The 26732-nt window shown below is 43.4% G+C and overlaps 1 protein-coding gene across 3 annotated transcripts in view; it reads left to right on the plus strand.

The window, feature by feature from the left end:
* The window catches only part of ANKRD10 (ankyrin repeat domain 10), a 110092-nt gene extending 90922 nt beyond the window's left edge, over nt 1-19170 (plus strand). For 2 of the 3 annotated variants that reach the window (XM_029604697.1, XM_029604699.1), the window contains exons 5-6: nt 10614-10709; nt 17049-19170. In XM_029604697.1, coding sequence (XP_029460557.1) covers nt 10614-10709; nt 17049-17548 — 596 coding nt within the window. In that variant the 3' untranslated portion in view covers nt 17549-19170. The remainder of the gene's footprint in view (nt 1-10613; nt 10710-17048) is intronic. The other variant, XM_029604698.1, reaches the window with a different exon arrangement.
* The last annotated feature ends 7562 nt before the right edge of the window (nt 19171-26732 follow it).

Here is a 26732-nt window from a genome sequence, read left to right on the forward strand (position 1 = left end):
GGTAGCGGGCGGCGGCAGTAGCGGCGGCGGCAGCGGCCAGTAGCGAGGGAGGGAGGCGAGAGAGAGGGAGGGACGGACTAAGAGGGAGGGACGGAGTGAGGGACTGGGAGGGAGGGACTGAGTGAGGGGGAGGGACTGGGAGGGAGGGACTGAGTGAGGGGAGAGTGAGAATGAGGGAGAGGTGAGAGTCAGGGATGTGAGTAAGTGGAAGGGGGAGAGGTGAGAGACAGGGCCGCAGCGGCGAAGACGGGCGGCAGCAGTGAGGGAGGAGAGAGAGAGGGAGGGACTGAGTGAGAGGGGAGGAGAGAGAGGGAGTGTGAGAGGGGGAGGGAGGGAGTGGGACTGGGACTGAGTGAGGGGGAGTGGGAGGGAGTGGGACTGAGAGAGAGAGAGGGAGGGAGAGGGATAGGGGAGGGAGTGAGTGAGACTGAGTGGGGAGGGAGGGACTGAGTGGGAGGAGAGGGAGGGTGGGGAGGAGTGGGTGAGTGTGAGGGAGGGAGGTAGGGGGTGGTGAAGAGTGAGGGGAGAGAGAATGAGGGGGAGGTGAGAGACAGAGGGATGTAGCCCGTTTTAACGGGCTTAACGGCTTGTATGTCAATAAAGCAAACCGTATTAAGTGCTGATCTAGTAGCGGATGGAGTCTTCTCAGTTGATCGACCTGTTAGCAACAAAATAAATTTGGAAAAGGAAAATTGTTTTTAAATCCATTATAAGCAAGTATAAACCGCAAAATATATCTACACTAATTACAACTGCCTGTTTTGTTCTTTGGGAAGCCAGAAGTGTTTAGCTTTTGTGGTTTACTCTGCTTAAGCCTGCACAAGGTATCTGCTACGGGATCTATCGAAGGACTGAAAAAATAGATTCACTGCCATTCAGACTGTATTGTGCGGTGTAACATATCGCAAATGCCGTAAAGTAGCTGGGAAATTATTACTTTAACCATTAGGGCCTTTGAAAGCCATAGAAAACTAAAAAGTTGATAAAATCACAAGTGTAAGTCAATCAAAAGAATTGGGCTGAATTGGTTAAGTAAAACTCATTTGTATGATATTTATCCAGAAATAATGGTGGTGGTAATATACCCATTTAGTCATTTGTGCTGGATTATATATGCTGAATCCAGCATTGAGTGCTCATATTTAGCAAATAAATGGGTAGAATTTAAAGAGCAAAAAAGTTGTAATCGCAGCAGACAAGCATTTTAAATTTGGTATTCTGCGGTCTTATGGATACTTTCTGGTAAAAGGTGGGACAGGCCACTTTTTGAATGATGCAATACACAAAGCAGTGTTAACAACACATTACAATTGGACAAAACTGATGCAGGGATACTATTTATTTCAAGCAAACAAGTTACAAAAGTATAGAATTGCAAATTTTGGAAACGCGCATTTACAGGTTAATTTTCAAAAGAATTTACACTTGTAAATGTAACTACTCTATCGTGGCAATTTTCAAAAGCCATTTACGCATATAAAGTAGATTTACACAAGCAAATCCTATGGACAATTCAATGGCATATATTGTAACAAATCTCTGAAAAAGATCTAGGCGTCATAGTATATAATATATTGAAATCGTTGCCTCAGTGTGATGCAGCAGTCAAAAAAGCAAACAATGTTAGTAATTATTAAGAAGGGAATGGTGAATAAAATAAAAAATGTCATGATGCTTCTGTATCGCTCCATAGTAAGACCTCACCTTGAGTAATGTGTACAGTTCTGGTCACTGCATCTCAAAAAAGATATAGTTGCAATGGAGAAGGTACAGAGAAGGGCGACCAAAATGATAAAGGGAATGGAACAGCTCCTCTGAGAGGAAAGGCTAAAGAGGTTAGGGCTGTTCAGCTTGGAGAAGAGACAGCTGAGGGGGGATATGATAGGTGTTTAAAATCATGAGAGGTCTAGAACGGGTAAATATGAATCGGTTATTTCTCACAGGACAAGCAGGATGGTAGTCCTCACATACGGGTGACATCACAGGATGGAGCCCAATCACGGAACACTTTAGTCAAAGTTTCCAGAACTTTAACTGGCCCCTACTGGGCATGGCACTAATCCTGCAGCCAGCATGGGTCCCCCTTCAGTCTTCTTTTTTCCACGCAGCAGTAGCCTCGCGGTAAAGGAGCTCTGTAGAGATTCCTGACAGGAATTTTCCTCACGGAATTACCAAAAGTCAATTTGTCCCACAGGGGTCCCTCCTTTAACTTTTTTCAGTCCGCGGAACTCAGGTAAGTTTTTACCCGTTTACCGTTTAGTTTGGCCCCTACGGCCTACTGGCCGTCGACCGTATCACGGCTCAATTTTTTTTGCCATGGCGTTGGAGTTCCGTCTGTGCCCGGACTGTAATCGCATCATAAAGTCTGTGTTATGTGTCTAGGATGCGAGCACGATGTCTTGACCTGCACCAAATGTGCCCTTATGACACCAAAAGGTCACAAGGCCAGAATGGAGAAGATGGAACTTCTCTTCCATGCTCAAACCCCGACTCCGTCCATTGCATCGACGTCGTCAGAACCGGCATCATCAACTTCGCGCCAGCATCGACCACCAGCCGGTGACTGTCCGGCATCGACGACATCTCGGCCTTCGACACCCTCTACTCCCCCTCAAGTCCGAGGGGATCATAGAGACAAACATCGCCATCGTCACCATAAGTCTCGGGCCATCGAGGGAGCAAAATCATCGACCTCGCCATCGTCCGAGCAGCTGTCGAAGAAACTCCGTCCAGAAAAGGCACCGACCTTTTCGGCGACCGGGTCACCAAGGCAACCCTCACCCAACGGGATCGGGAGCCGCAACTCCGCCTTTAACGGTGGTCCCTCCGGCTATGCCTCTGCCTCCTTCTGTTCCGGAGCCGGGGCTGCTTGCTCCAGGTCTCCAAGAAGACCTGGACCGGATGGTTCAGGAGGCCATCGACAAGGCGATGCAACGAATCCAGGTTCCTCAGACACCGGTACTGATTGCGGAACTGTCCACCGACCCGGTTCTGGCAACATTGGCACCACTGCTCTCCAGGATGGAAGCACTCATTGCCACTTTTCCACCGATGGACCCTGGGTCGCCGATGGCTCCAGTGTCCTCCCCACTTACATTGTCATCGGGAGGAGAAACACCGTTTCGCATCCCTCCATCGGGAGTTCTGCCTCAGCCATCGATGCCAAATCGTCCCTCACCACTGATTAAACCATCGGTGCCGATACGTCCGGCGCCACCAAGCCATCCATCGATGCCCTCGATGCCTGCGCCTTCGATGCCTTCATCGGTGCCTCCGATAATTCCTCAGATTTCTTCAGAGCCTAGGCCAGGACCCTCAGGTATCCCACCACCCCATCCCCTCTACTTCCTAGAGGGACTGGTGCTGATCCTTATGATACCTGGACTGATGATTCCTCGCCAGACACTGATGATTTACCTTCATCACCTTCACCCACTGAAAGTAGGAAGCGTTCTCCTCCAGAGGACCTCTCCTTTATAAATTTTGTGAAGGAAATGTCTGAATTGGTTCCCTTCCAATTGCAGACTGAACAGGATGACAGACATCAGATGATGGGAGTTGCTCCAATTCTTGGATGCTCCTAAAGAAATAACCTCCATTCCTATCCACCAGGTTCTTCTAGATCTTCTCAAGAAGAACTGGGAACATCCTGGATCCATTGCTCCAGTGCATAAAAAGGCTGACACTACCTACTTGGTTCTGTCAGCTCCAGGCTGTCAGAAAACTCAATTGGATCACCAATCTGTAGTTGTTGAATCTGCACAAAAGAGACCCAAAAGATCAAAGCCTCACACTTCTTTCCCCCCTGGCAAGGAACAGAAATTTATAGACGCCATTGGACGCAGAGTATTTCAAGGCTCAATGCTCATCTCCCAGATTGCCGCTTATCAGCTCTATATGACCCAATATAATAGGGTCACTTTTAAGCAGATACAAGACTTGACAGATACCCTGCCTCAACAATTCCAAGATCAGCTTCAAACTCTAGTAAACAAGGGTTTTGAGGCAGGCAAGCATGAGATCAGATCATCCTATGATATCTTCGATACTGCTACCAGAGTGTCTGCAGTAGCATTTTCGGCAAGGAGATGGGCCTGGCTTACGTCTTCTGACCTTCACCACCCTGTGGTACAAGACAGGTTACACCTGGAGAGCAGATTCAACGGACAGTGGCGGAACTTAGGGACCATCATGAGACTCTGACAGCTCTCTTTGATTCCTCCTGACTACTCTTGAAAACAGCCCTTCCGAAAGGACTCTAAGAAGTCCTTTCGGAAGGGCCAAGTCCTACCTGCCACAAGACCTTTTCAAAAAGCCCAGTCTCATCAGACATGAAAACAAAAGTCACAAGCAGCTCTTCAGCCAGGGCCTGCTTTCAGGTTTTTGATTTCCACCTAGAGAGCAGCAGCCAGATTCCACTGCCTCACATACCAGTGGGAGGTCGATTGTGCCACTTCCACAACATATGGCACTCACCTCAGACCAATGGGTACTGGCGATAATTGTTCAGGGTTACCATGTGAATTTTCTCTCCCTGCCACCAGACTCCCCACCTCTACCGATGTGGAGAACATCCAATGAGTCCATCCTTCTGGATCAAGAGGTCTCCCTCCTTCTCCAGTCCACGGCAATAGAACCCATACCCTACTCTCAGCACGGCCTAGGGTTCTATTCTCGGTGCTTTCTAATCCCCAAAAAATCAGGAGGCGTTCGTCCTCTTCTGGACCTACGGGCCCTCAACAAGTACCTCCAGCGAGAGAAGTTCAAGATGGTAACCTTAGTCTCGCTTCTTCCTCTTCTACAAAGAGGAGACAGGCTCTGCTCTCTCGACCTCCAGGACACATACACTCATATTGGGATAACTCCGTCTCATCGCAAATACCTGAGATTTCTAGTAGGCCCCAAGCACTATCAATACCGAGTGCTTCCATTCGGCCTAGCATCTGCGCCACGAGTCTTCACAAAATGCCTCGTAGTAGTTGCAGCCTTCCTCGGGAACCAAGGTGTACACGTCTACCCCTATCTTAGATGACTGTTAATCAGGGCTCCCACTCAGCAAGCTGCTCTGTCGTTCCTCAATCTAATCTTAAACACTCTAATTTCATTAGGATTTCTCGTCAACTACGACAAATCCTACTTAGTCCCATCTCAAACCTTGTCATTCATTGGGACAGACTTGGACACCTTGCAGGCAAAGGCTTTTCTGCCTCGACAGCGAACTCTCACTCTCATGTCTCTTGCTCACCAGCTGCAGTCTCAGCACTCCGTGACTGCACGCCACTTTCTCATCATCCTGGGACACATGGTGTCCTCAGTTCAACTCACACCAATGGCCTGCTTAGCCATGAGAGTCATGCAGTGGACTCTAAGGTCTCAATGGACTCAAAGCATTCAGCCCCTGTCGACCATTGTCCACGTAACCGTCAGTCTCTTCCCTGGTAGAAAAATCAATACAATCTCCTCCAAGGCTTGTCCTTTCAGGCTCCAGAAATAACTCTCACCAGCGATGCTTCCAACCTCGGTTGGGGAACCCATGTGGCCAATCTGCAGACACAAGGATCTTGGTCTCCAGAGGAAGCCAAACACCAAATAAATTTCCTGGAGCTTTGAGCAATAAGATACGCTCTCAGGGCATTTCAGGATCGCCTCTCAAATCAAGTTATCCTGATCCAGACAGACAACCAGGTGGCCATGTGGTACATCAATAAACAAGGGGGCACGGGCTCCTTCCTCTGTGTCAGGAAGCTGCGCAAATATGGGCAGAAGCTCTCTCCCATTCGATGTACCTCAGAGCCACCTGGTTGCCGATAGTGGACAATGTGTTGGCAGACAAGCTGAGTCGCATCTTTCAACCGCACGAGTGGTCTCTCAACCCCTCGGCGGCGAACTCCATCTTCTAACAATGGGGATATCCTCATATAGACCTCTTTGCGTCCCTTCAAAACTGCAAAGTAGAGAACTTCTGCTCTCTCATCCGCAGCAAACACTCAGCCCAAAGACGCATTCTCCCTCTCGTGGACAACCGGTTTGCTTTATGCATTCCATCCACTTCCTCTTCTCTCGAAGACTCTTGTGAAGTTACGTCAGGACAAGGGAACTATGATCCTGATAGCACCTCACTGGCCATGCCAAGTGTGGTTTCCAGTACTGCAGGATCTCTCCATTTGCAGGCGCATTCCCTTAGGGACAGACCCGCTTCTGATCACTCAAAACGACGGGTGCCTCCGCCATCCTAATCTTCACGCCTTGTCCCTGACAGCATGGATGTTGAAAGGTTAATCCTTCAGCCACTTAACCTTTCTGAGCCAGTTTCCCGTGTCTTAATTGCTTCACAGAAGCCTTCCATGAGAAAAGCTTACTCTTACAAATGGAAAAGGTTCATGTCATGGTGCTCTTCTCAATCCCTTGACCCCTTTTCCTGTCCCATCACGAAGTTTTTGGACTATCTCTGGCATTTATCAGTCAGGTCTAAAGACTTCTTCCATTAGGATGCATGTCAGTGCAGTAGCCGCCTTCCATAAAGGTATCTGGGATGTTCCTATCTCAGTACAACCCCTTGTAACATGTTTTCTAAAAGGCTTGCTTTACCTCAAGCCTCCACTGCGTACTCCGGCCCCTTCTTGGGACCTTAACCTGGTTTTAGGTCGGCTCATGAAACCATCATTCGAGCCTCTTCACTCCTGTGAACTTAGATATCTCACATGGAAAGTGATTTTTCTTTTGGCAATCACTTCAGCTCGCAGAGTTAGTGAATTACAGGCCCTAGTTACCTATCAGCCTTACACTAAACGTCTGCAGGACCGGGCGGTACTCCGCACTTACCCTAAATTCTTACCTAAGGTAGTCTCGGATTTTCACCTCAATCAATCCATAATACTACCTACCTTTTTTCCCAGGCCCCATTCCAACCCAGGAGAGCAGGCTCTGCATACCCTAGACTACAAACGGGCTCTAGCATTCTATCTAGACCGTACAGTTGCCCACAGGAAGAGCACTCAATTGTTTGTCTTTTTCCATCCTGTCAAATTGGGGCGGCCTGTGGGTAAGCAGACTCTCTCCTCCTGGTTGGCGGACTGCATATGCTTTTGCTATCAGCAAGCGGGCATTCCATTTCAAGACCGTGTTAAAGCACACTCTGTGAGGGCCATGGCGACTTCAGTAGCACACCTACGATCGGTGCTGTTTCCTGACATTTGCAGGGCTGCCATCTGGAGTTCTCTCCACACCTTTGCAGCCCACTAGTGCTTGGACAAAGTCGGAAGACAAGATTCCATCTTCGGCCAGTCTGTCCTTCGTAACCTGTTTACAACGTGACGTACCAACACCCTTCCGCCTGCCTGGTGGGGTTGAGGATGCCCTCTACCAAATTTCACCCCAGTTGTTGTGCCTGGTGCACGCCTTTGGGTACATTTGGTGCATGTTCGGACATCCTCAGCTCTGTACTCACCCATGTGTGAGGACTACCATCCTGCTTGTCCTGTGAGAAAGCATATGTTGCTTACCTGTTACAGGTAAGCAACATTTGCTTTACTCTTTCGGATAATAGAAGGAGTAGGGGCACTTCATGAAGTTAGCAAGTAGTACATTTAAAACTAATCGGAGAAAATTCTTTTTGGCTCAACACACAATTAAGCTCCGAAATTTATTGCCAGAGGATGTGGTTAATGCAGTTAGTGTAGCTGGGTTTAAAAAAGGTTTGGATAAGTTCTTGGAGGAGAAATTCATTAAATGCGATTAATCAGGTTGACTTAGGGAATAGCCACTGTTATTAATTGCATCAGTAACATGGGATAGACTTAGTGTTTGGGTACTTGCCAGGTACTTGTAGCCTGGATTGTCCACTGTTGGAAACAGGATGCTTGGTCTGACCCAGTATGGCAACTTCTTATGTTCTAAGCCCACTTACTCGAGTAAAGTACATTTAGTTGATTAAATCCCAGTTTTATATGTGTAAAGGCTTTTTAAAATCAGGCCCTTAGGGCCTGATTTTAAAAGGTTTACAAACGCGCCGGGCCTATTTTAAAAAAGGCTTGATGACACGCGTGTAAAAAGGGCTTGCAGAAAGGGGCGGGGTCAGGCTCCTGGCAAAGCGGCCATATTTGCCACTGTGCCGGGGATCGCGCAACTTGCGCCTGCCCAGAGGCAGGCGCAAAAGGTAAAACAAAATTTTTGAGGGGGGTTAGAGTAGGGCTAGATGGGGGAAAGGTTAGGGGAAAAGGGGTGGGAAGGTCAGGTTAGGGGGAGGGAACGGGGGAAGGCAGCGCGGCTTGGCGCATGCAAGGTGCATAATTGTGCACCCATTGCGCGCGCCAACCCCTGATTTTATAATTTGCACGAGCCTGTGCGCATATTATAAAATCTACCCCTTAATGAGTATTTTTGGAAATAAACGTGACATTTCCACCAAAATGCAAAACAAAATTTGCATAGAAAAATTCCAGAAAAAATGTTAATTTGACACAGAAGCTGAGTAACTTATAGGACAGGGATTCATGAACTTTTTAAGTGAATGGACATGCAACATTTTAAATCACTTTAAGGGCCAGGGTGGGGGGGTTCTCATATGAGTTTTGATGAGTGGAGGGGAGATATAGGCACCTTGGAGTCTGGTGCTTTTGATGATTTTGAAATGCAGAGGGAGGGGGTAGGCATGGGGCGGGATTCCCACAGAGGTATGGTAGATAGGGTGTCTGCCAACTTTTAAAACAATTGTTACTATCTGCCTCTCCACTCCCCCTTTGTGTGGCAACTCCTTTTCATCTCACCTCTCCACTTCCTAGGCAACTTTCACAGAGGGGATATGGCAGGGAGATGTGTTTGTGGCACACTCTCCCACTTGCACCTCCCTATCACTCTTTTTCTCTACTATCCTCCACCCCTCTCCCTTTTCCTCTTATCCCATCACTCACCCTCTCCTCCTCCTCTCACTCACACTGCCGCCTTCTTTCCCTGCCTGTCCTCTCCTACGCCATCCTTACCTGGGTGTTTTACTTTTCTGCTGGCAAGGGTTGGAACTGCACCAGTATTATTTCTGCCTGCTCTGATACCAGCTACTCATATCTGCACTTGAGTATGTGCAAAAATCACAATTCTTCTTACTGCCGATTCCAAACATACTAAGATTAGCAACAAAAGGAAATACCACTCTATGGTTTTTGTACATGGACTTAAAATGTCCAGATAGGTGGATAAGTGATGGCAAAAGTCAGAAAGATATTTGGCTGCATAGGGAGAGGAATGGTCAGCAGAAAAAAGGAGGTGATATTGCCACTGTATTAGATCCTTGGTGAGACCTCATGTAGAATACTGTGTTCAGTTCTGGAGACTGCACCTTCAAAGGAGTAGCCTAGTGGTTAGAGCAGTGGACGATGAACCAGGAGACCAGGGTTCAAGTCCTGCTGTCGCTCCTTGTGACCATGGGCAAGTCACTTTACCCTCCATTGCCTCAGGTACAAACTTAGATTGGAAGCCCTCTGGGTATTTCCCTATCCTGGGTATTTCCCTACCTACAGGATAGGGAAATACCTATGAATGGATTACATTCAGGTATTGTAGGTATTTCCCTATCCTGGGGATAGGGAAATACCTACAGTACCTGAATGTAATCCACTTTGAAGCACTGAAAAAAGTGCGAAAAGCAGAATATAAATAAAATAAATATAAAACCGGATGGAGTCAGTAACTACTAAAGTGGTCTGTAGTCTTTGTTCTGAAGCATATGGGGCAGATTTAATCTAAACATATATATATAGATATAATAGAAACATTTAAATACCTCCATTTCCAGTGGAAAGGTGGCTGTACAACAAGGGGTCATGGGATGAGGGTAAAAGGGGTAAACTCAGGTAATCCTAAGGAAATTTCTTTACAGAGATGTTAGTCTCACAGAGGAGGTGGTTCAAGAAAGCATTGGATAAACACAATCTCTGAGAGGGGTAGGGATTGTAAAACTGAATAGTTGGTGTGGATGGCAGACTAGATAAGCCGTATGGTCCTTTTCTGTCATCCTATTTCTGTGCTGAAGATGCCGGAATGAGTAGTTTGCATCAGAGTGGACAGTTCCTCCTCCTGCCTGTTACAGCTGGATGTAACCTTGTGTTCCTCCCAATATCAACATATAATCCACTCCTCCTGTTGCCACATGCCAGATTAAATTTGCAGGCTGTATGTGGCCCATAGGTTTTAGTTTGCAAACTTCTGTGTTAGAGCAATAGATTTCATGAAGGATAAGCATCTGACAAAGTGAACTGTTGTCCCCAAAAGTTTATCCCTCAAGAAATCAGATGGGCTACCCCGCTGGCAGTTTTATTACAAAAAATGCTGTAATTTATTTCTCAACACAGTTTTGAAATAGCACAGGCTTTGCCTAGGACATAAATTTGGCACAAGGCAAATAAATTCCAAAAAGATTTGCAAATAACAAGTGCTGTTCAATAAACTATGAAATTCAGTGCACTCGCTACAGTGCAGGCCCAAAATAATGAGGATTTCTTTCTTTAGATTCACAGCTTTGCTTAATGCTTTGAAAATCAGGCCGATTGTTTTAGAACTTGTTCCTCTCTGTTTCTAATTGCACTAAAATCCCTGCTTTTTTTTTTTTTTCTTCTGTGTAGCTGGGAGTTTTGCTGGCTTCGTACAGACAATAAACAGAGGAGCTGAGGATGATGCTGACATCATGCATGTAGAAACAGAGTCTGCTGATGTTTCAGGTGGGGCTGGACAGTTCCGTCTTAGCTGCAACAGCCCTCAAATGACTGAAGACACCCAGCTTCAGGAGAGTGGTTCTGTTGGATCTAAAGAAATTGATATCTATACAGTTTCTGCAATGCAGACCCCTTGCCGTTGCATAAATCAGTACGCCTATTATTTCTAAAACTACTCCAATGTAATTGCTAACATTTTGCACATTGTTATCCAGTATCTTGGAAACTGTTGTACTACTGTAAAGCCTATCATGTTTTATTTACATAGATGTTTGTGAGATTAGGTATGTATAGAACATGTTGCAAGTATAAAAGAGATAAAGTGGTTTCATTGTAGATCTAAGTAGATAAATTCCTGCTCAGTACTTTGACTTAAGGCTTCTTTTTTATGTGCCTTGTTGCATGCTCTGCATAAGTTACAAGTGCAACAGCTCAACAAATAATTGTGTATATAGGAGTTTTATTTGGTTCTATAGATACCCACTGCCTCTCTATGATAATGTAAATGTATATTTTTTTGTGTATCATAATTTTAAATGTTCTAAAATGCAGTTGCAGATTTCAGCATTGTCACTTATATAACCTACCTTTAATGGTGTGCCCCAGCTTACAATCCAGCTTCAAAAACATGCAATAAAATCATATTTCATTTTGATTATAAATAAACAGAGCTGGAAAGGAGCTGCTAGGAACAATAATAATAAAAAAGAAAAAATTCCATGTAAATGAGCACTCTCCTCTGCACATCATCCTTAATACTTTGCACATGACCCAGAAATGGAATTCCATCCATTTTGTTTTTTATTTATGCTCTTCTGCTGGGCATATCTTTGGAAGAGAGTTTAAAATGTACACAATTTTATCTTGAGAATTTCAAAAATACAAATGGTACATACGTTGATGCCCTTTGTAGACAGTGCAAATAAACCCTTAAAGTATTCTGGGAGCCCTGTCTGGCATTAGCCTCCATTCATAGCATAGTATTTTTCATAAATGGTGATCAGATTTTGAAACATACCACCTTACATGAAATTCTGTGGACAATTTGGTTGAAATATGGAAACACTTGCATGTGTAGGGCCTTCTTTGCAGGGAAGAGGAAACCTCTCTCCAAAATAAGTAAACAGAGAAAAAAGATATTAAGACTATTTTCGGACCACTTGGAAGAGTGTTGTGATATTTGCATGCTAGCAGATGCCCTTCCAGAATTAACCAACCACACTGAGTGATTGGTCTGTTTCTAGCATAAATCCCATAGGCTTGTACACTTATCATTCATTTAGCATAAACTGGGCCTTCTACCTTTGGAGTTTCAGGGTTGTAAAGGCAGATTTTTCAGAGTTTCTATGCAGTGATTGCAAGCACTACAGTGTGATTCAAAACTTAGGGTAATTTCTTTCAGGAGTCAAAAGTAGGATGCCATTTATCTACTGATGGCAGCTTCTCAAAGACTCATCCTAGGTCTGCATGCTGTAAATGAACATATGTTAGGTTGTGAGGAGTGCATTTTTAAACTGTGACAGGGTAGACATTTATTTAACTAGAACCGCTGAGTACGTTTTCATGCATTCGTGAACTATAAATGCCTACACAATTGTAAAAAATGATCGCAGTAGGTTGAAACTTAAATGACTTTTAATCATTTATGCTGATCTTTGATTTCTGATAATTTGTCCTCCGCCCCAGCCCCTTTGGTTTTTCTCCAAATATTGAAATACCCTAGAACCACAGAGTGTACTTTTTCATGCACATCTAGCTTATACTGCAATATTTATTGTATTATGCTGATAATCAGGTGTCAGCTGCTTGTATCTCATGGCTTAGATTCTCTGCTACCAATATAGATCTCCTTTTTTTTATTGTCATTATTTTTTGAGCCACTTAACTGCTGAGTGCACTTTTTTTGTGCACATGAGCTCGTATTGTACTATTTACTGTATTTTATGCTGACATCTGGTGTCAGCCTGTGGTATCTCATGGCTTAGATTCGCTGCTATGTATTTTGATTAGTTTTTTATGATAATTTTATTTTCTCGGCCACTTATCGTTTTTCTTTCTCTTCTCATTGTTCCCTCGCAAAACAAACCAAAACCCTACATTGAGCTCTTTTATTGAAATTCGTATGATACTTACAGTAAAGAAAACACTGTTACAAACTGTACCATAAAAACTTTGAAATAATTTGACAGAATGCTTAATTCTTGTCTGTACTTATTATAGCGCATCAATTTTTACACAAATATGTTTTTCTTTCAATGATAGAGCCTAAAACATAGATGCACGAAAACATGCATGTTGGTGGTTCTAGGGTAAAGCCAGTCTCGCCAGTTCTAGTATACATTTTTAGCCCGCTCATAGCGAACCAGCCAAGCTATGTGGGTCATAATACATAATAAAATAAAAAAAATAATAGCAATTACAAAAATAATCAAAAGACTACTATCATCCTGAAAAAGAAAAGCACAGTACCTAAATCTCTGCTGTTAGAGCTGCCCAAAAGCCTCTTGGAACAGTCATATCTTCAGTTGTTTATGAAAAATCTTAATGTCGTTAATAGCCCACAAGGCAACGGGTAGAGAATTCCACATTATAGGCCCTATCACAGAGAAAGCCCTAATACGAGTTACCTTGAAGTGAACTAATAGAAGGAGCTTCCAAATAACCCATTCCCTAGGAATGAAGATATCTTGCAAGAGTATACAGTTGGAGCAGCTTCAATAAATATGAGGGGACAATCAATTTAATGGTTTTAAAGATCAACACTAGAATCTTAAAATGTATACGCTGATGGAGCGGCAACCAATGTAAATCCCTTAAAAGGGGGTAATGCATTCCCAGGGTAAATCCTCTTATCAGCCTAGAGACAGTTTTTTGTAAAATCTGTAATGAACACAGAGAAGGGCTATCAAAATGAGAAGGGGAATGGAACAGCTCCCCTACGAGAAAAGACTAAAGAGGTTAGGACTTTTCAGCTTGGAGAAGAGACGGCTGAGGGGGGATATGATAGAGGTGTTTAAAATTATGAGAGGTCTAGAACGGGTAGATGTGAATCGGTTATTTACTCTTTCGGATAATAGAAAGACTAGGGGGCACTCCATGAAGTTAGCATGGGGCACATTTAAAACTAATCGGAGAAAGTTCTTTTTTATTCAACGCACAATTAAACTCTGGAATTTGTTGCCAGAGGATGTGGTTAGTGCAGTTAGTATAGCTGTGTTTAAAAAAGGATTGGATAAGTTCTTGGAGGAGAAGTCCATTACCTGCTATTCACTTAGAGAATAGCCACTGCCATTAGCAATGGTAACATGGAATAGACTTAGTTTTTGGGTACTTGCCAGGTTCTTATGGCCTGGATTGGCCACTGTTGGAAACAGGATGCTGGGCTTGATGGACCCTTGGTCTGACCCAGTATGACATTTTCTTATGTTCTTATATATAGAAAGATAATTGCAATAGTTAATCGAATTTGTACGCATGAGTTTTGCATACAGGCCCCTGATTGATTTTTTTTAAGCATTTACATGCTTAAAAATGGGTTTTACATGTATAAAGGCACTTTACCCATATAAGCAGGCTTTTGAAAATGGTTACATTATATGCTATCGAATTATCCATAGGATTTACTTGCATAAGTGTGTTACATTTACATATGTAAATCCTTTTGAAAATTACGCACTATGTATATTAATCTATTTCAGAATTACCCCCAAAAGGAGCACATAACAGTTAAAAGAAACATGTTTCTTATGTGAGATAAAGATGGCTGCATATGTGCAGGTCCTGAGTATGAGAAATGTGAAAATTGGAAATTGTGTGAAGCTCAATTGCTTTTATTTTATTTTATTTTTTACAGAAAAGGTGTCCAAATGGGCAGCATCTACACCTAGCATTAAACTGAAGCAATTTTTAAAAAAGAAATATAATTCGAAACCTAGATATATCAAATATCTTCTTATTTAAGGTCACCACGATCTATAAAGCTGATAGCCATGTCAAATTTTATTTTAAAAAATTCTAATGATAAATTTTGAAATATTGCAGTAAGCTAGAGCTTACTGTTGAACAAGCTATAAAATGCTCCAAATTAAATTGACTGTATCCCTGAAGTCATTGTAATCAATGCCCCAGCACTGGCTAAAATTCAAAACAAATGTTTGTTAGCCCAAAAAAAAAGGGTTTTAAGTATTCCCCAACATAGTCATATTTTGAGCTGAAAAGCGTTTATGTTGAGTGGGAGAAGAAACTGTTTATAAAACATTCAGGTTTTCAAGGATGGCCTGAGAGAAATTTTCTTCTCGCCAGATTTTTCAGGATGCATGAAAACCGGCTTACACCATATATAATACTTGTAGACAAAATAATTTACAATGTAGAAATAAGCAGTTTACGTATATAGAGAGAGATTTTAAAAGCCCAGCATGCACATCAATGAGGGGATGCGTACACAAGTCTGGTTGGTATATGCCAACCAAATTTTAAAAGACATCTAAATGCATGCATATCTCCTGCATCGCACACATCTCACTCAGTTTCAAAAAGGGACATGCTCTGGACAAAATGATCAGACAGATGATGAAATGCTAAGAGAAATCAGGGAAGCTAACCAATTTGGCAGTGCAATAATAATGGGAGATATATTTACCTAGTCAATATTGGGGTAATTGTAAACATCAGGACTTGCTAAAGTTCCTGGATGTAATAAATGACTGCTTCATGGAGCAATTGGTTCAGGAACCAACGAGAGAGGGAGCTATTTTAGATTTAATTCTTAGTGGAATGCAGGATTTGGTGAGAGAGGTAACGGTGGTGGGGCCACTTTGGCAATAGTGATCATAGCATGATCAAATTTAAACTAATAACTGGAAGGGGGACAATAAGTAAATCTACAGCTCTAACACTAAATTTTCAAAAGGGAAACTTTGATAAAATGAGGAAAATAGAAAAAAAATGAAAGGTGCAGCTGCAAAGGTTAAAAATGTTCAACAGACTTGGACATTGTTTAAAAATACAATCCTAGACATGCAGTCCAGATGAATTGGCCTCACAGTGTTAGTTTTTATAAATAATATTTCCTTACTATCTGAGGTACCTAAAAACATCACTCTGTTTTTGCATGGGTATTTATAGTGTTGTCTTGCTCTTCTGTCTATGACCTTGCATTTAATTCTCTTTGAAACCTCTGAATTCTGTTGCCTCTATGGCATTCTGCATGAAATTGTTTTGTTTATTCCAAATCCGAGTGAAAAAAACAAAACCTTGTATAGCTGCTACATCTTTTCTTCCATAGATTACCAGTTTAACCAAAGTTACTAATGTTGCAGACGAGCATAATTTTAGAATAAAATATCCTCTGTACACTATTTCTTCTGTGCATAAACTTCAGTCTGTGTACTTTCTCTCATCCATATCATTCGCTAAAGCAGTGGTGCCCAAACGTGTTCTGGAGGACCCCCAGCTAGTTGGGTTTTTCAAGATTTCCACAATGAATATGCATGAGATAAATTTGCATGCATCACCTTCATGGTAATCAAATCTATCTCATGCATTTTCATTGTGGATATTCTGAAAACCTGACTGGCTAGGTGTCCCCCAGGACTTGTTTGGGAACTTCTGCACTAAACAATAGTGATGTTTAAGTCGTCACTTCTAATGCAGTTTAATTTCCAATTATATAATTTAATGTAACATAGCTAGGTATCTGTAGTAGTATGTGAACATTTCCTGTTATAAAAACAAGCAAAGTGAAAATTATGCATACTCATGAGGTTTCCAGCATTTTTCAATGTGGTCCCATTGAAAATGTCCTTGATCTCTTGAGGTTGAGGTCCTTTTCGATAGGGTATATTCTGGACCCATGGTTGGCTTTAATTTCAAATTTGACCCTGGTCAGTCCACTTGGAGGAAAGTTATTGTGCTTCCAGCCAGACTGACAGATTGAATCACCGCACAAGTGCTTCTCTGCTGTGTGTTGAAAAGTTGTATAAAAAAAAAAATGCAATAGCAATGCTCATCACTGCTCTGTCACCTTCACACTGGTCTTTTAACTTATCTTTCTGTGTTACATTCTACTAATGTCTTTGTTTTTCTGTATATATACCATTTTTAAAGTATTTTGCCTTTTCTAGAAAAATTAATTAGCTGGACATTTTTAATTGTAATAATTTTTTATGTAAAGTGTAACTCAAACTGGGCTTTGGTCTTTATATGAAATATTCTGTCAAGCTAATTCTGTTTTGAAATCCTGTTTCCATGAAGAAAATGGTCTAAAATAAGTTAGGCCAGTGGCAGAAATATTATGGAGCGTAGTTACAGTGAATTTTCCTTGATTCTCATCTTTTGTGACAGGTGTATTTCTTGATGCAGATATGAACAATGGCAACTCCTTAGTGAATACATTGACAAATGGACATCCCACCAATGGACTTTTGGACTTCAGTGTACAGCTGGGTGAAATGGAAACGAGTCCTGGGAAGTGTTTGCTACTAGCACCACAGAATGGGTTCAGCAGTGGGATGACTCCAGACCTGTCCTCCCCAGGTGTAAACAGAACACCTGCCAGTCCAAACCACAGTGCCCTTGAGGATCTTGAAAAGGGCAGCAATACTTCAGATCTGTGTGGTTCTTTGCATCTGAATGGAAGCCCAAGCAGCTGTGTCGCTCATAGGCCTTTCTGGGTGGAGGATCCTGGAGAGATTCTGCAGTATGGACATTATCATGGGTTTGGGGACACTGCTGAAAGTATTCCTGAACTGAACAGTAGTGTTGAGCATTCCAACTCTGTTCAAGTTGAGCAGAAATATGATATTGCTGTTTTAAGCACACTCCATCTTTACCATGGCTCTTAAAAACAGTGCAGCCCTGTGGCCAGCAGTGCACTTGAAAATCACAACTGTTAACTTTGCTATACAATTTAGTAGTACAGTTAAGAGTGTATATTACTGCTCACATATTAACATTCTAACGCTACCATGCGTCTTTCTGCTAAATAAAAAAAAAGAATACATTCTTATAGTTGATTCACTTTTTATTTTAAAAGTAGATGTTTCATCTTCAAGCCTACTAGTTAGTGACATTTTAGGAGCCAACATTTTCTGTTAAGTTTTTTTTTTCCTTTTTTGAGAGAAAATTTTCTTCATAAAATCATTTAGTAAATGCTATTATATGATTTGGTTCGGTAAAATTGTGTTGAACACTTTTTTTTTTTCCTTAGATGGTTTGTGCCTAATTCTGTGATATTTGACATTTTCCTTGTATCAATCTGGATTTTGATAGAAGGTTAGTGATTTTGAAAACATTACTGACATTTCAGTATGGAACATTTTTAATTGAAATGTTTAGTTTTTACTATTTCTCACTGATGCTACAATAAAAAATGTAACTCCAATGATAAATTTCTGTAAATCTGATATGCAAGAATTAAAAGAAAAATTGATACATTTTTTCCAAATATTTTTTAAAAGTTGCACTTTTATTAGGATTTGCAACGTGATTACCTAGGTGGTTATGTTGACAGAAGTCTAGATGGCCATTAAGTCTAACCACCTAATTGAAATATTTTATAACACTGAAAGTTTAAATCTGACACAGCTGAAAGCATAAAATAATTGATTTGCATTTAAGATACAATGTAAATAGTTTAAAGTCTTTAATCAAGCTATTACTTTCTAATATTGGAGGTAGGTAGATTATTAAGTAGCAAGTGTATGCAATAGAAAGGGAGACATATTTTAAGAGTATCCCTTTTCTTTACTACTTCAAATAATATTTCACTGTAGGTCATAGGCTTAAAGATTTGGGGCAACATTTTTACTGTGTATTAATCAATAAAAGCCGTAACTTAAAGCCAGATCTGAATATTTGTGTTCAATTTTTTTTTTTGTATTAAAGTATAATAAAGCTGTTTATATCCCATTAGTAAAATTATATCTTATGCCTATATACCAAAAAAAAAGAAAATCTTCCTATTTTTAAAGATGTATTGCTTGGCTGTAATTCCATGCTAAAACTGGGTGCACACTGTAACACTGAGTCACTGTGTTATGACCTGAAAATCAATGCTGGAAGAAGTATTCAGAACTTGAACTTAATATATTTCTTTGAATTCATAGGAAGGGTTCTTCCAAATGAAATTCAGTGTTTACACCCACCATCTTTTATTGTTTGTTGCTATGCTCATAAGATACTTTTTCTGTGGAAGAATTGAGTGAGTGGATAGCATTGTATTGCCAATGCTGATGTCAACTTAATTTTGTATTAACACTCTGCTTTGTTGTAATCTGCTCTACTTTTTACACTTCCATGTTGATATAGAAACAAAACTAACAATTTAGGTTATGGTCTTTCTGTATTAAAAACATCTGTTCAATTGTTTTGAGTGTCTTGGTTATGGATTTTACAATGTTTAAGTTACTTGGCAGGCGAGCATGTGACCTGCCTTTTTCTTATTAAAAGAAAAATGAGCTCTGTATTTGGCAGTATTTTTTTTTATTGTATGTCTTTTATGTATGAAGTACAGTGAGTACTGTGGAAGTCACTGAGCTTGTTTTATAGGTGATAGCCATAGTTTCTTCACCTCATTTGAGGGAAATGAATGCTTGGCCTCTAAATTGTGCATCATGTGAAATTATATCCATTAAAGCAGATAGTTCATTTGCATATAGTTGGTCAGGTGAGTTGATCCTATTGAATTCCAAAACATCCCTGATTGTCTTCTCTACAATACCTCTTGATAGTCAAGAAGGGTTGAAAAGGTGTGCATATAAAATATTTCTCCAAGGACAAGCAGGATGCTAGTCCTCACACATGGGTGACATCATCAGATGGAGCCTGGCACTGAGCATGCCATGCGTCCATGCAGGGTCTCTTCAGTCTCTTCCTTTCTGCGAAGCTTTCGCCTTGTGATAATGGAGCTCGCGCTTGTTTCTTTCTTATTCTGCAGTTTTTGTTATCTCTGGCATATAGGTTCCCTCGCATTTCTCAGGTTCTTTTCCTCTGCGATCTGGTAAGTCTGGATCTTCGTGGTTGATTGCCAATGGTATTGCCCCCACTAGTGGCCATCAACCGCATGCTGTGTTTTTTGCAATGGCATCTTTTGACTTTTGCTGGTGCCTCCAGTACCCCGGACTATGTCTATCACAGACCCCCATGAGGTCTATGTCCTCTACCTGGGGGCATCCCATGATCTCCACAGTTGTGATCTCTGTGCCCAGATGACCCCCCAAGAGCCTTCGGGCATGTTTGGACAAGATGGAGAAGTTATTCGGCCCTAAGCATTCGCTTCCTGCATTGGAGAGCTCTACCCCACTTGGGAAGGAAGTCCTGGCCTCTATCCCTTCAGGTTTGCCCCCACTGCCACCCTTTGGTCCCAGGTTGGGAGCGGGGCACCAGGCACATTCCTTGTCATCTCGTTCCCGGACAGGTTTTTCTCTGTCATCATCTGATTTGGGCAAGGACCGAGGTGAACATCGAAAAGTTGAGGAGGCATCACCATCAGTCATCTTCCTCCAAGCTGGACCACGGGCATGTGTCAGTGCCTCCCTCGAAGCAGTCTTGGGTGGAAGAATAGATTCTTACCAATCCTTCCGAGGCCTCTCGTGGCATCCACAGACACCGGTGGAGGGCTCGGTGTCTCCCAGTGTTCTGGGGACATTCCGAATCTGCTGCTGCTCCCTCTTCAAGCCATTTTGTCATCTGCTGCCTTTGAGGGAGGAGTTGGAGAGGCATGTGCACTTGGTGGTCAACTGGGCCCTGCAGGGCCTTGAGCCTCTGGTTTCACTGAGACCGCTACAGGAGCTGACTCCGCTGGTGCTTGCACCTCTACTGGAGCAGCTGGATATGCTGCTCAGTGTCGCTGATGCCCCAAGTCCCTTCACAGCCGAAGGGAGTAACCATCAATTCCCATTCTGGTGAATGATTCCTCGGACAAGGAAGGTCCGTTGGGTTCGGTGGTGCCCCACTTGTGCACAGCACCCCATCATCCCGCTGTCTCAGGTCCATTGGGGTCGATGCCCCGGGTGCCCTTGAAGCCATTAGATCCATCGGCGCTTTTGCGGCCTCGAGGCTCTCTGGAATCCTCAGTTCCAACAAGGCCTGCATTCTGGGCACAATTGGGTGCTCAGCCCCCCCTCATCTCTGGACAGACACAGTGAGGGGGAGGCCCCTTATGATCTCTGGGAAGGGGAGGCATCCATGTCCTCCACAGAGGAATTGGAGGATTTGTCTTCTCCACCAGAGGAGTGGAGGAAATTCCCCCTCCCCGGGAGAATCTTTCCTTCACTGGATTCGTTAAGGCCATGGCGGAGTCTTCAGATACTTCAAGTAGAGCTCTCCACCCTCATGCTGGCTTGGGCAGTTGAACCAGTTTCGCCAGGCCAGCAAGGCAAAGGGTTCTTCTCCAGGTATTTCCTGATTCCCAGGAAAACTGATGGCCTTTGACCCATTCTGGACCTGCGGGAAATGAACCGGTTTCTGGTCAGAGAGAAGTTCAAAATGGTCTTGTTGGGCACCTTGATTCCCCTCCTGAAAGCGAGAGACTGGCTCTGCTTCCTCGATCTAAAAGACGCGTACGCCCATATCCCCATTTCTCAGGCAGATCACTGGTACCCGCGATTCCTGGTAGACAGGAAACGCTATCAGTACTGGGGTGCTGCCCTTCAGCCTTGCGTCCATGCCTCATGTTTTCACCAAATGCCTGGCGATGGAGCGTATCTTTGGAGGCGAGGGGTCGATGTCTTCACTTACCTCAACGATTGGTTTATCAAGAGTGACTCCAGGCAGTGGGGCACAGAGTGCCCTGCGAGCCACATTTCGGGTCTTTGAAAATCTGGGTTTTTCTGATCAACTATCCGAAATCCCATCTCCAACCATCCTTGCAACTGAACTTTATTGGGGCCAGGCTGGACACCATCCAGGTGAAGACTTTTCTACCTCAAGACGCGACGGAGACCCTCACAACTCTCACTTGGGTAGTCTCCGGTTGCTCCCATGTCTCGGCACACCAGTTTCTCACAGAACAAGCAGGATGGTAGTCCTCACATATGGGTGACATCACAGGATGGAGCCCAATCACGGAACACTTTTGTCAAAGTGTCTAGAACTTTGGCACCTACTGGGCATGCCCAGCATGGCACTAAACCTGCAGCCAGCAGGGATCCCCCTTTAGTCTTCTTTATTTCTGCGCAGCAGTAGCCACGCGGGTTAAGGAGCTCCACAGAGATTCCAGACAGGAATTTTCCTCACGGAATTACTATTATACCCGACATGGGTCTCTCCTTCAAATTTTTGACTCCACGGTACTCCGGTAAGTTTTTACCCATTTTTGGTTGATTACAGTCTAGTTTGGCCCTCACGGCCTACTGGCCGTTGACAGTACCGCGGCTCAATTTTTTCAGAGGCCATGGTGTCGGGATTCTGTCTGTGCCCGGACTGTACTCGCACCATGTCCATAACAGACCCTCATAAACTCTGTGTAATGTGTCTTCGGTGCGAACATGTCTTGACCTGAACCAATTGTGCCTTAATGACTCCTAAAGGTCACAAGGCCAGAATGGAGAAGATGGAACTTCTCTTCCGTTCTCAAACCCCGACACCGTCTATTGCATCGACGTCGTCTGAACCGGCACTGGAGACTAAGTTCCTTGTGTTTGCAAATCGGCCACATGGGCTTCCCAGCTGAGGTTGGAAGCATGGTGGTGAGAATTATTTGAGGATCTGGAGCCTGGAAGGGCAGGCCTTGGAGGAGATTGATCTGATTTTTCCACCAGGCTAGACTGCTACTACTTCGAGGTGCTTGGTGAAGACTCGTGGTGCAGATGCCAGGCCGAATGGGAGCACTCGGTTTTGATAGTGCTTGGGGCCTACTAGAAATCTCAGGAACCTGCGATGAGATGGATTTATCGCAATGTGTGTGTACACATCTTGGAGATCGAGAGAGCAATTGACACTTGGACATTGTTTAAAAATACAATCCTAGACATGCAGTCCAGATGTATTCCATGCATTAAGAAAGGTGGAAGGAAGGGAAAATGATTACCAGCATGGTTAAAAGGTGAGGTGAAAGAGGCTATTTTAGTCAAAAAAAAATCCTTCAAAAATGTGAAGAAGGATCCATCTGAAGTAAATAGGATAAAGCATAAACATTGTCAAGTTAAGTGTAAAACATTGATAAGACAGGCGAAGAGAGAATTTGAAATGAAGTTGGACATTGAGGCAAAAACTCATAATAAAAGCTTTTTAAAATATATCCAAAGCAAGAAACTGTGAGGGAGTCAGTTAGACCATTAGATGAGTGAGGGGTTAAAGGAGCTCTTAAGGAAGATAAGGCCATTGCAGAAAGACTAAATGAATTATTTGCTTCCTTGTTTATTAATGAGGATGTTGGGGAGATACCGGGTCCGGAGATGGTTTTCAAGGGTGATGAGTCAGACGAACTGAATCAAATCACTGTGAACCTGGAAGATATAGTAGGCCAGATTGACAAACTAAAGAGTAGCAAATCACCTGGACTGGATGGTATGCATCCTAGGGTACTGAAGGAACTCAAAAACTATTAGATAAAATTTGTAACCTATCATCATTAAAATCATCCATTGTACCTGAAGACTGGAGGGTAGCCAATGTATCCCCAATATTTAAAAAGGACTCCAGGAGCAATCTGGGAAACTATAGATCAGTGAGTCTGACTTCAGTGCTGGGAAAAATAGTGGAAACTATTCAAAAGATCAAAATCACAGAGCATATAGAAAGACATGGTTTAATGGAACAAAGTCAGCATGGATTTACCTAAGGGAGTTTTGCCTAACAAATCTTCATTTTTTTGAAGGGGTTAATAAACGTGGATAAAGTTGAGCCGGTAAATGTAGTGTATTTGGATTTTCAGAAGGTGTTTGACAAAGTCAGTCATGAGAAGCTTCTAAGAAAATTGGATTACAAACTGGTGAAAAGACAGAGAGTAGGATTAAATGGTCAATTTTCTCAGTGGAAAAGGGTAAACAGTGGAGTGCCTTAAGACTCTGTACTTGGACCGGTGCTTTTCAATTTATTTATAAATGATCTGGAAAGGAATACGACGAGTGAGGTTATCAAATTTGCGGCTGATACAAAATTATTCAGAGTAGTTAAATCAGAAGCGATTGTGATACATTACAGGAGGACCTTGCAAGACTGGAAGATTGGGCATCCAAATGACAGATGAACTTAAATTGGACAAGTGCAAGGTGTTGCATATAGGGAAAAATAACCTATGCTGTAGTTTCACAATGTTAGGTTCCATCTTAGTAGCTACCACCCAGGAAAAAGATCTAGGCATCATGGTGGATAATACTTTGAAATCATCAGTGCAGTGTGCTGCAGCAGTCAAAAAAGCAAACAGAATGTTACAAATTATTAGGAAAGGAATGGTTAATAAAACAGAAAATGTCATAATGCCTCTATATCGCTCCATGGTGAGACCGCACCTTGAATACTGTGTACAATTTTAGTTGCCGCATCTCAAAAAAGATATAATTGCAATGGAGAAGGTACAGAGAAGGGCAACCAAAATGATAAAGGGGATGGAACATCTCCCCTATGAGGAAAGACTAAAGAGGTTAGGGCGGTTCAGTTTGGAGACGAGATGGCTGAGGGGAGATATGATAGAGGTCTTTAAAATCATGAGAGGCCTTGAACGAGTAGATGTAAATCAGTTATTTACACTTTCGGATAATAGAAGGACCAGAGGAAGCCAAATACCAAATCAATTTCCTGGAGCTGCAAGCAATCAGATATGCTCTCAGGGTCTTTCAGGATCGACTTTCCAATCAGGTCATCCTGATTCAGAAGGACAACCAGGTGGCCATGTGGTACATCAACAAACACAGTAGGTAGGAGCCTGTCCCTCCCTGTCAGGAAGCTGCGCAGATATGGGCAGAGGCCATCTCCCACTCGATGTACCTCAGGGCCACCTATTTGCCGGGAGAGGACAATGTGTTGGCGGACAACCTAAGTCGCGCTTTCCATCCGCACGAGTGGTCCCTCAACCCCACAGTAGCGGACTAAATGTTCCAACGTTGGGGTCATCCTCGCATAGACTTCTTTGCGTCACCTCATAACTGCAAAGTAGAGAACGTTTGCCCTCTCACTTGCAGCCAACACTCTCAGCCAAGAGATGCGTTCTCCTTCTCATGGGCAACCGGTCTCTTATATGCATTCCCTCCACTTCCATCAGAATGCATGTCAGTGTGGTGGCCGCCTTCCATAAAGGTGTCGGAGACGTTCCTATTTCGGTACAACCCCTCGTGACACATTTTCTGAAAGGCTTGCTTCACTTTAAGCCTCCACTGCGTTCTCCGGCCCCTTCATGGGACCTCAACCTGTTTTTAGGTCGGCTCATAAAACCACCATTCAAGCCTCTCTAATCCTGTGATCTTCGCTTTCTCACATGGAAAGTGATTTTTCTTCTGGCAATAACATCTGCTCGCAGAGTTAGTGAGTTACAGGCCCTAGTTACCTATCCGCCTTACACTAAAGTTCTGCAGGACCGGGCAGTATTCGGCACTCACCCTAAGTTCTTACCTAAGGTAGTATCGGAGTTTCACATTAATCAATCCATTATACTTCCTACCTTCTTTCCCAGGCCACACTCCAATCCAGGAGAACAGCCTCAGCATACCCTTGACTGCAAAAGGGGCGCCAGTCTTCTATCTAAACCGTACAGCTGCCCACAGGAAAAGCACTCAATTGTTTGTCTCTTTCCATTCCATCCAATTTTGGCAGCCTGTGGGTAAGCAGACTCTCTCCTGGTTAGCGGACTGCATATCCTTTTGCTATCAGCAAGCAGGCATTCCACTTCAAAACCGTGTTAAGGCACACTCTGTGAGGGCCATGGCGACTTCAGTAGCGCACCTACGCTCGGTGCCGCTTCCTGACATTTGCAGGGCTGCTACCTGGAGTTCTCTCCATACCTTTACAGCCCATTATTGCTTAGACAAGGCTGGAAGACAAGATTCTATCTTCGGCCAGTCTGTCTTACGCAACCTTTTTACAACTTGATGTACCAACACCCTTCTGCCTGCCCGTTAGGGTTCAGGATGCCCTCTATCAAATTACACCCCAGTCCTTGTGCCTATTGCACATCTTGGGTACATTTGGTGCATTTCTCGGACATCCTCAGCTCGGTATTCACCCATATGTGAGGATTACTCCTGCTTGTCATGTGAGAAAGCAAATGTTGCTTACCTGTAACAGGTGTTCTCACAGGACAGCAGGATGTTAGTCCTCACGAAACCCACCCGCCACCCTGTAGTGTTGGGTTCGTTACGTTTTCTTATTTTATTTTTCGGCACTTCCTGTAGCTTTAAACAAGACTGAAGGGGACCCCTGCTGGCTGCAGCTTTAGTGCCATGCTGGGCATGCCCACTAGGTGCCAGTCAAAGTTCTAGAAACTTTGACAAAAGTGTTCCATGATTGGGCTCCATCCTGTGATGTCACCCATATGTGAGGACTAACCTCCTGCTGTCCTGTGAGAACACTTGTTACAGGTAAGCAACACTTGCTTTCTCTGGTTACTGGGTCATATGGCACTGACCGTGCATGTCATGCCGTTTTCTCTGCTTCACATGCACAGGGCTCAATGGACGTTACAATCCCAGTGGGGTCAAGCTACACAAGACCTTCAAGCTCGTGTTCTAATCACCATACTCCTTCAGCAGTCCCTCATGTGGTGGACAACCCCTTCAGATCTGGAGAAGGGGATGCCCTTCTGGAGCCCACAGCCCCAGATTGTCCTTACCACAGATGCATCCCAGATGGGTTGGGGAAGCCCATATTGCAGGCCTCCACATCCAGCAGCTTTGGTCCTGGCAGAAGAAGCAGTCCTAGATCAACTTTCTGGAGTTGGGGGTGATCCAGTTTGCCCTAAAGGTATTCAGAGAGCAACTTCTCACCAAAGTTGTCCTTGTGCAGACTGACAATCAAGCAGCTATGTAGTATCTGAGTAAGCAGGGAGGAACAGGGTCCTACGCCCTCTGCCAGGAGTCAGTCCAGATCTGGTTG

This window comes from Rhinatrema bivittatum, chromosome 5 (assembly GCF_901001135.1).
Source record: "Rhinatrema bivittatum chromosome 5, aRhiBiv1.1, whole genome shotgun sequence".
NCBI lineage: Eukaryota > Metazoa > Chordata > Amphibia > Gymnophiona > Rhinatrematidae > Rhinatrema > Rhinatrema bivittatum.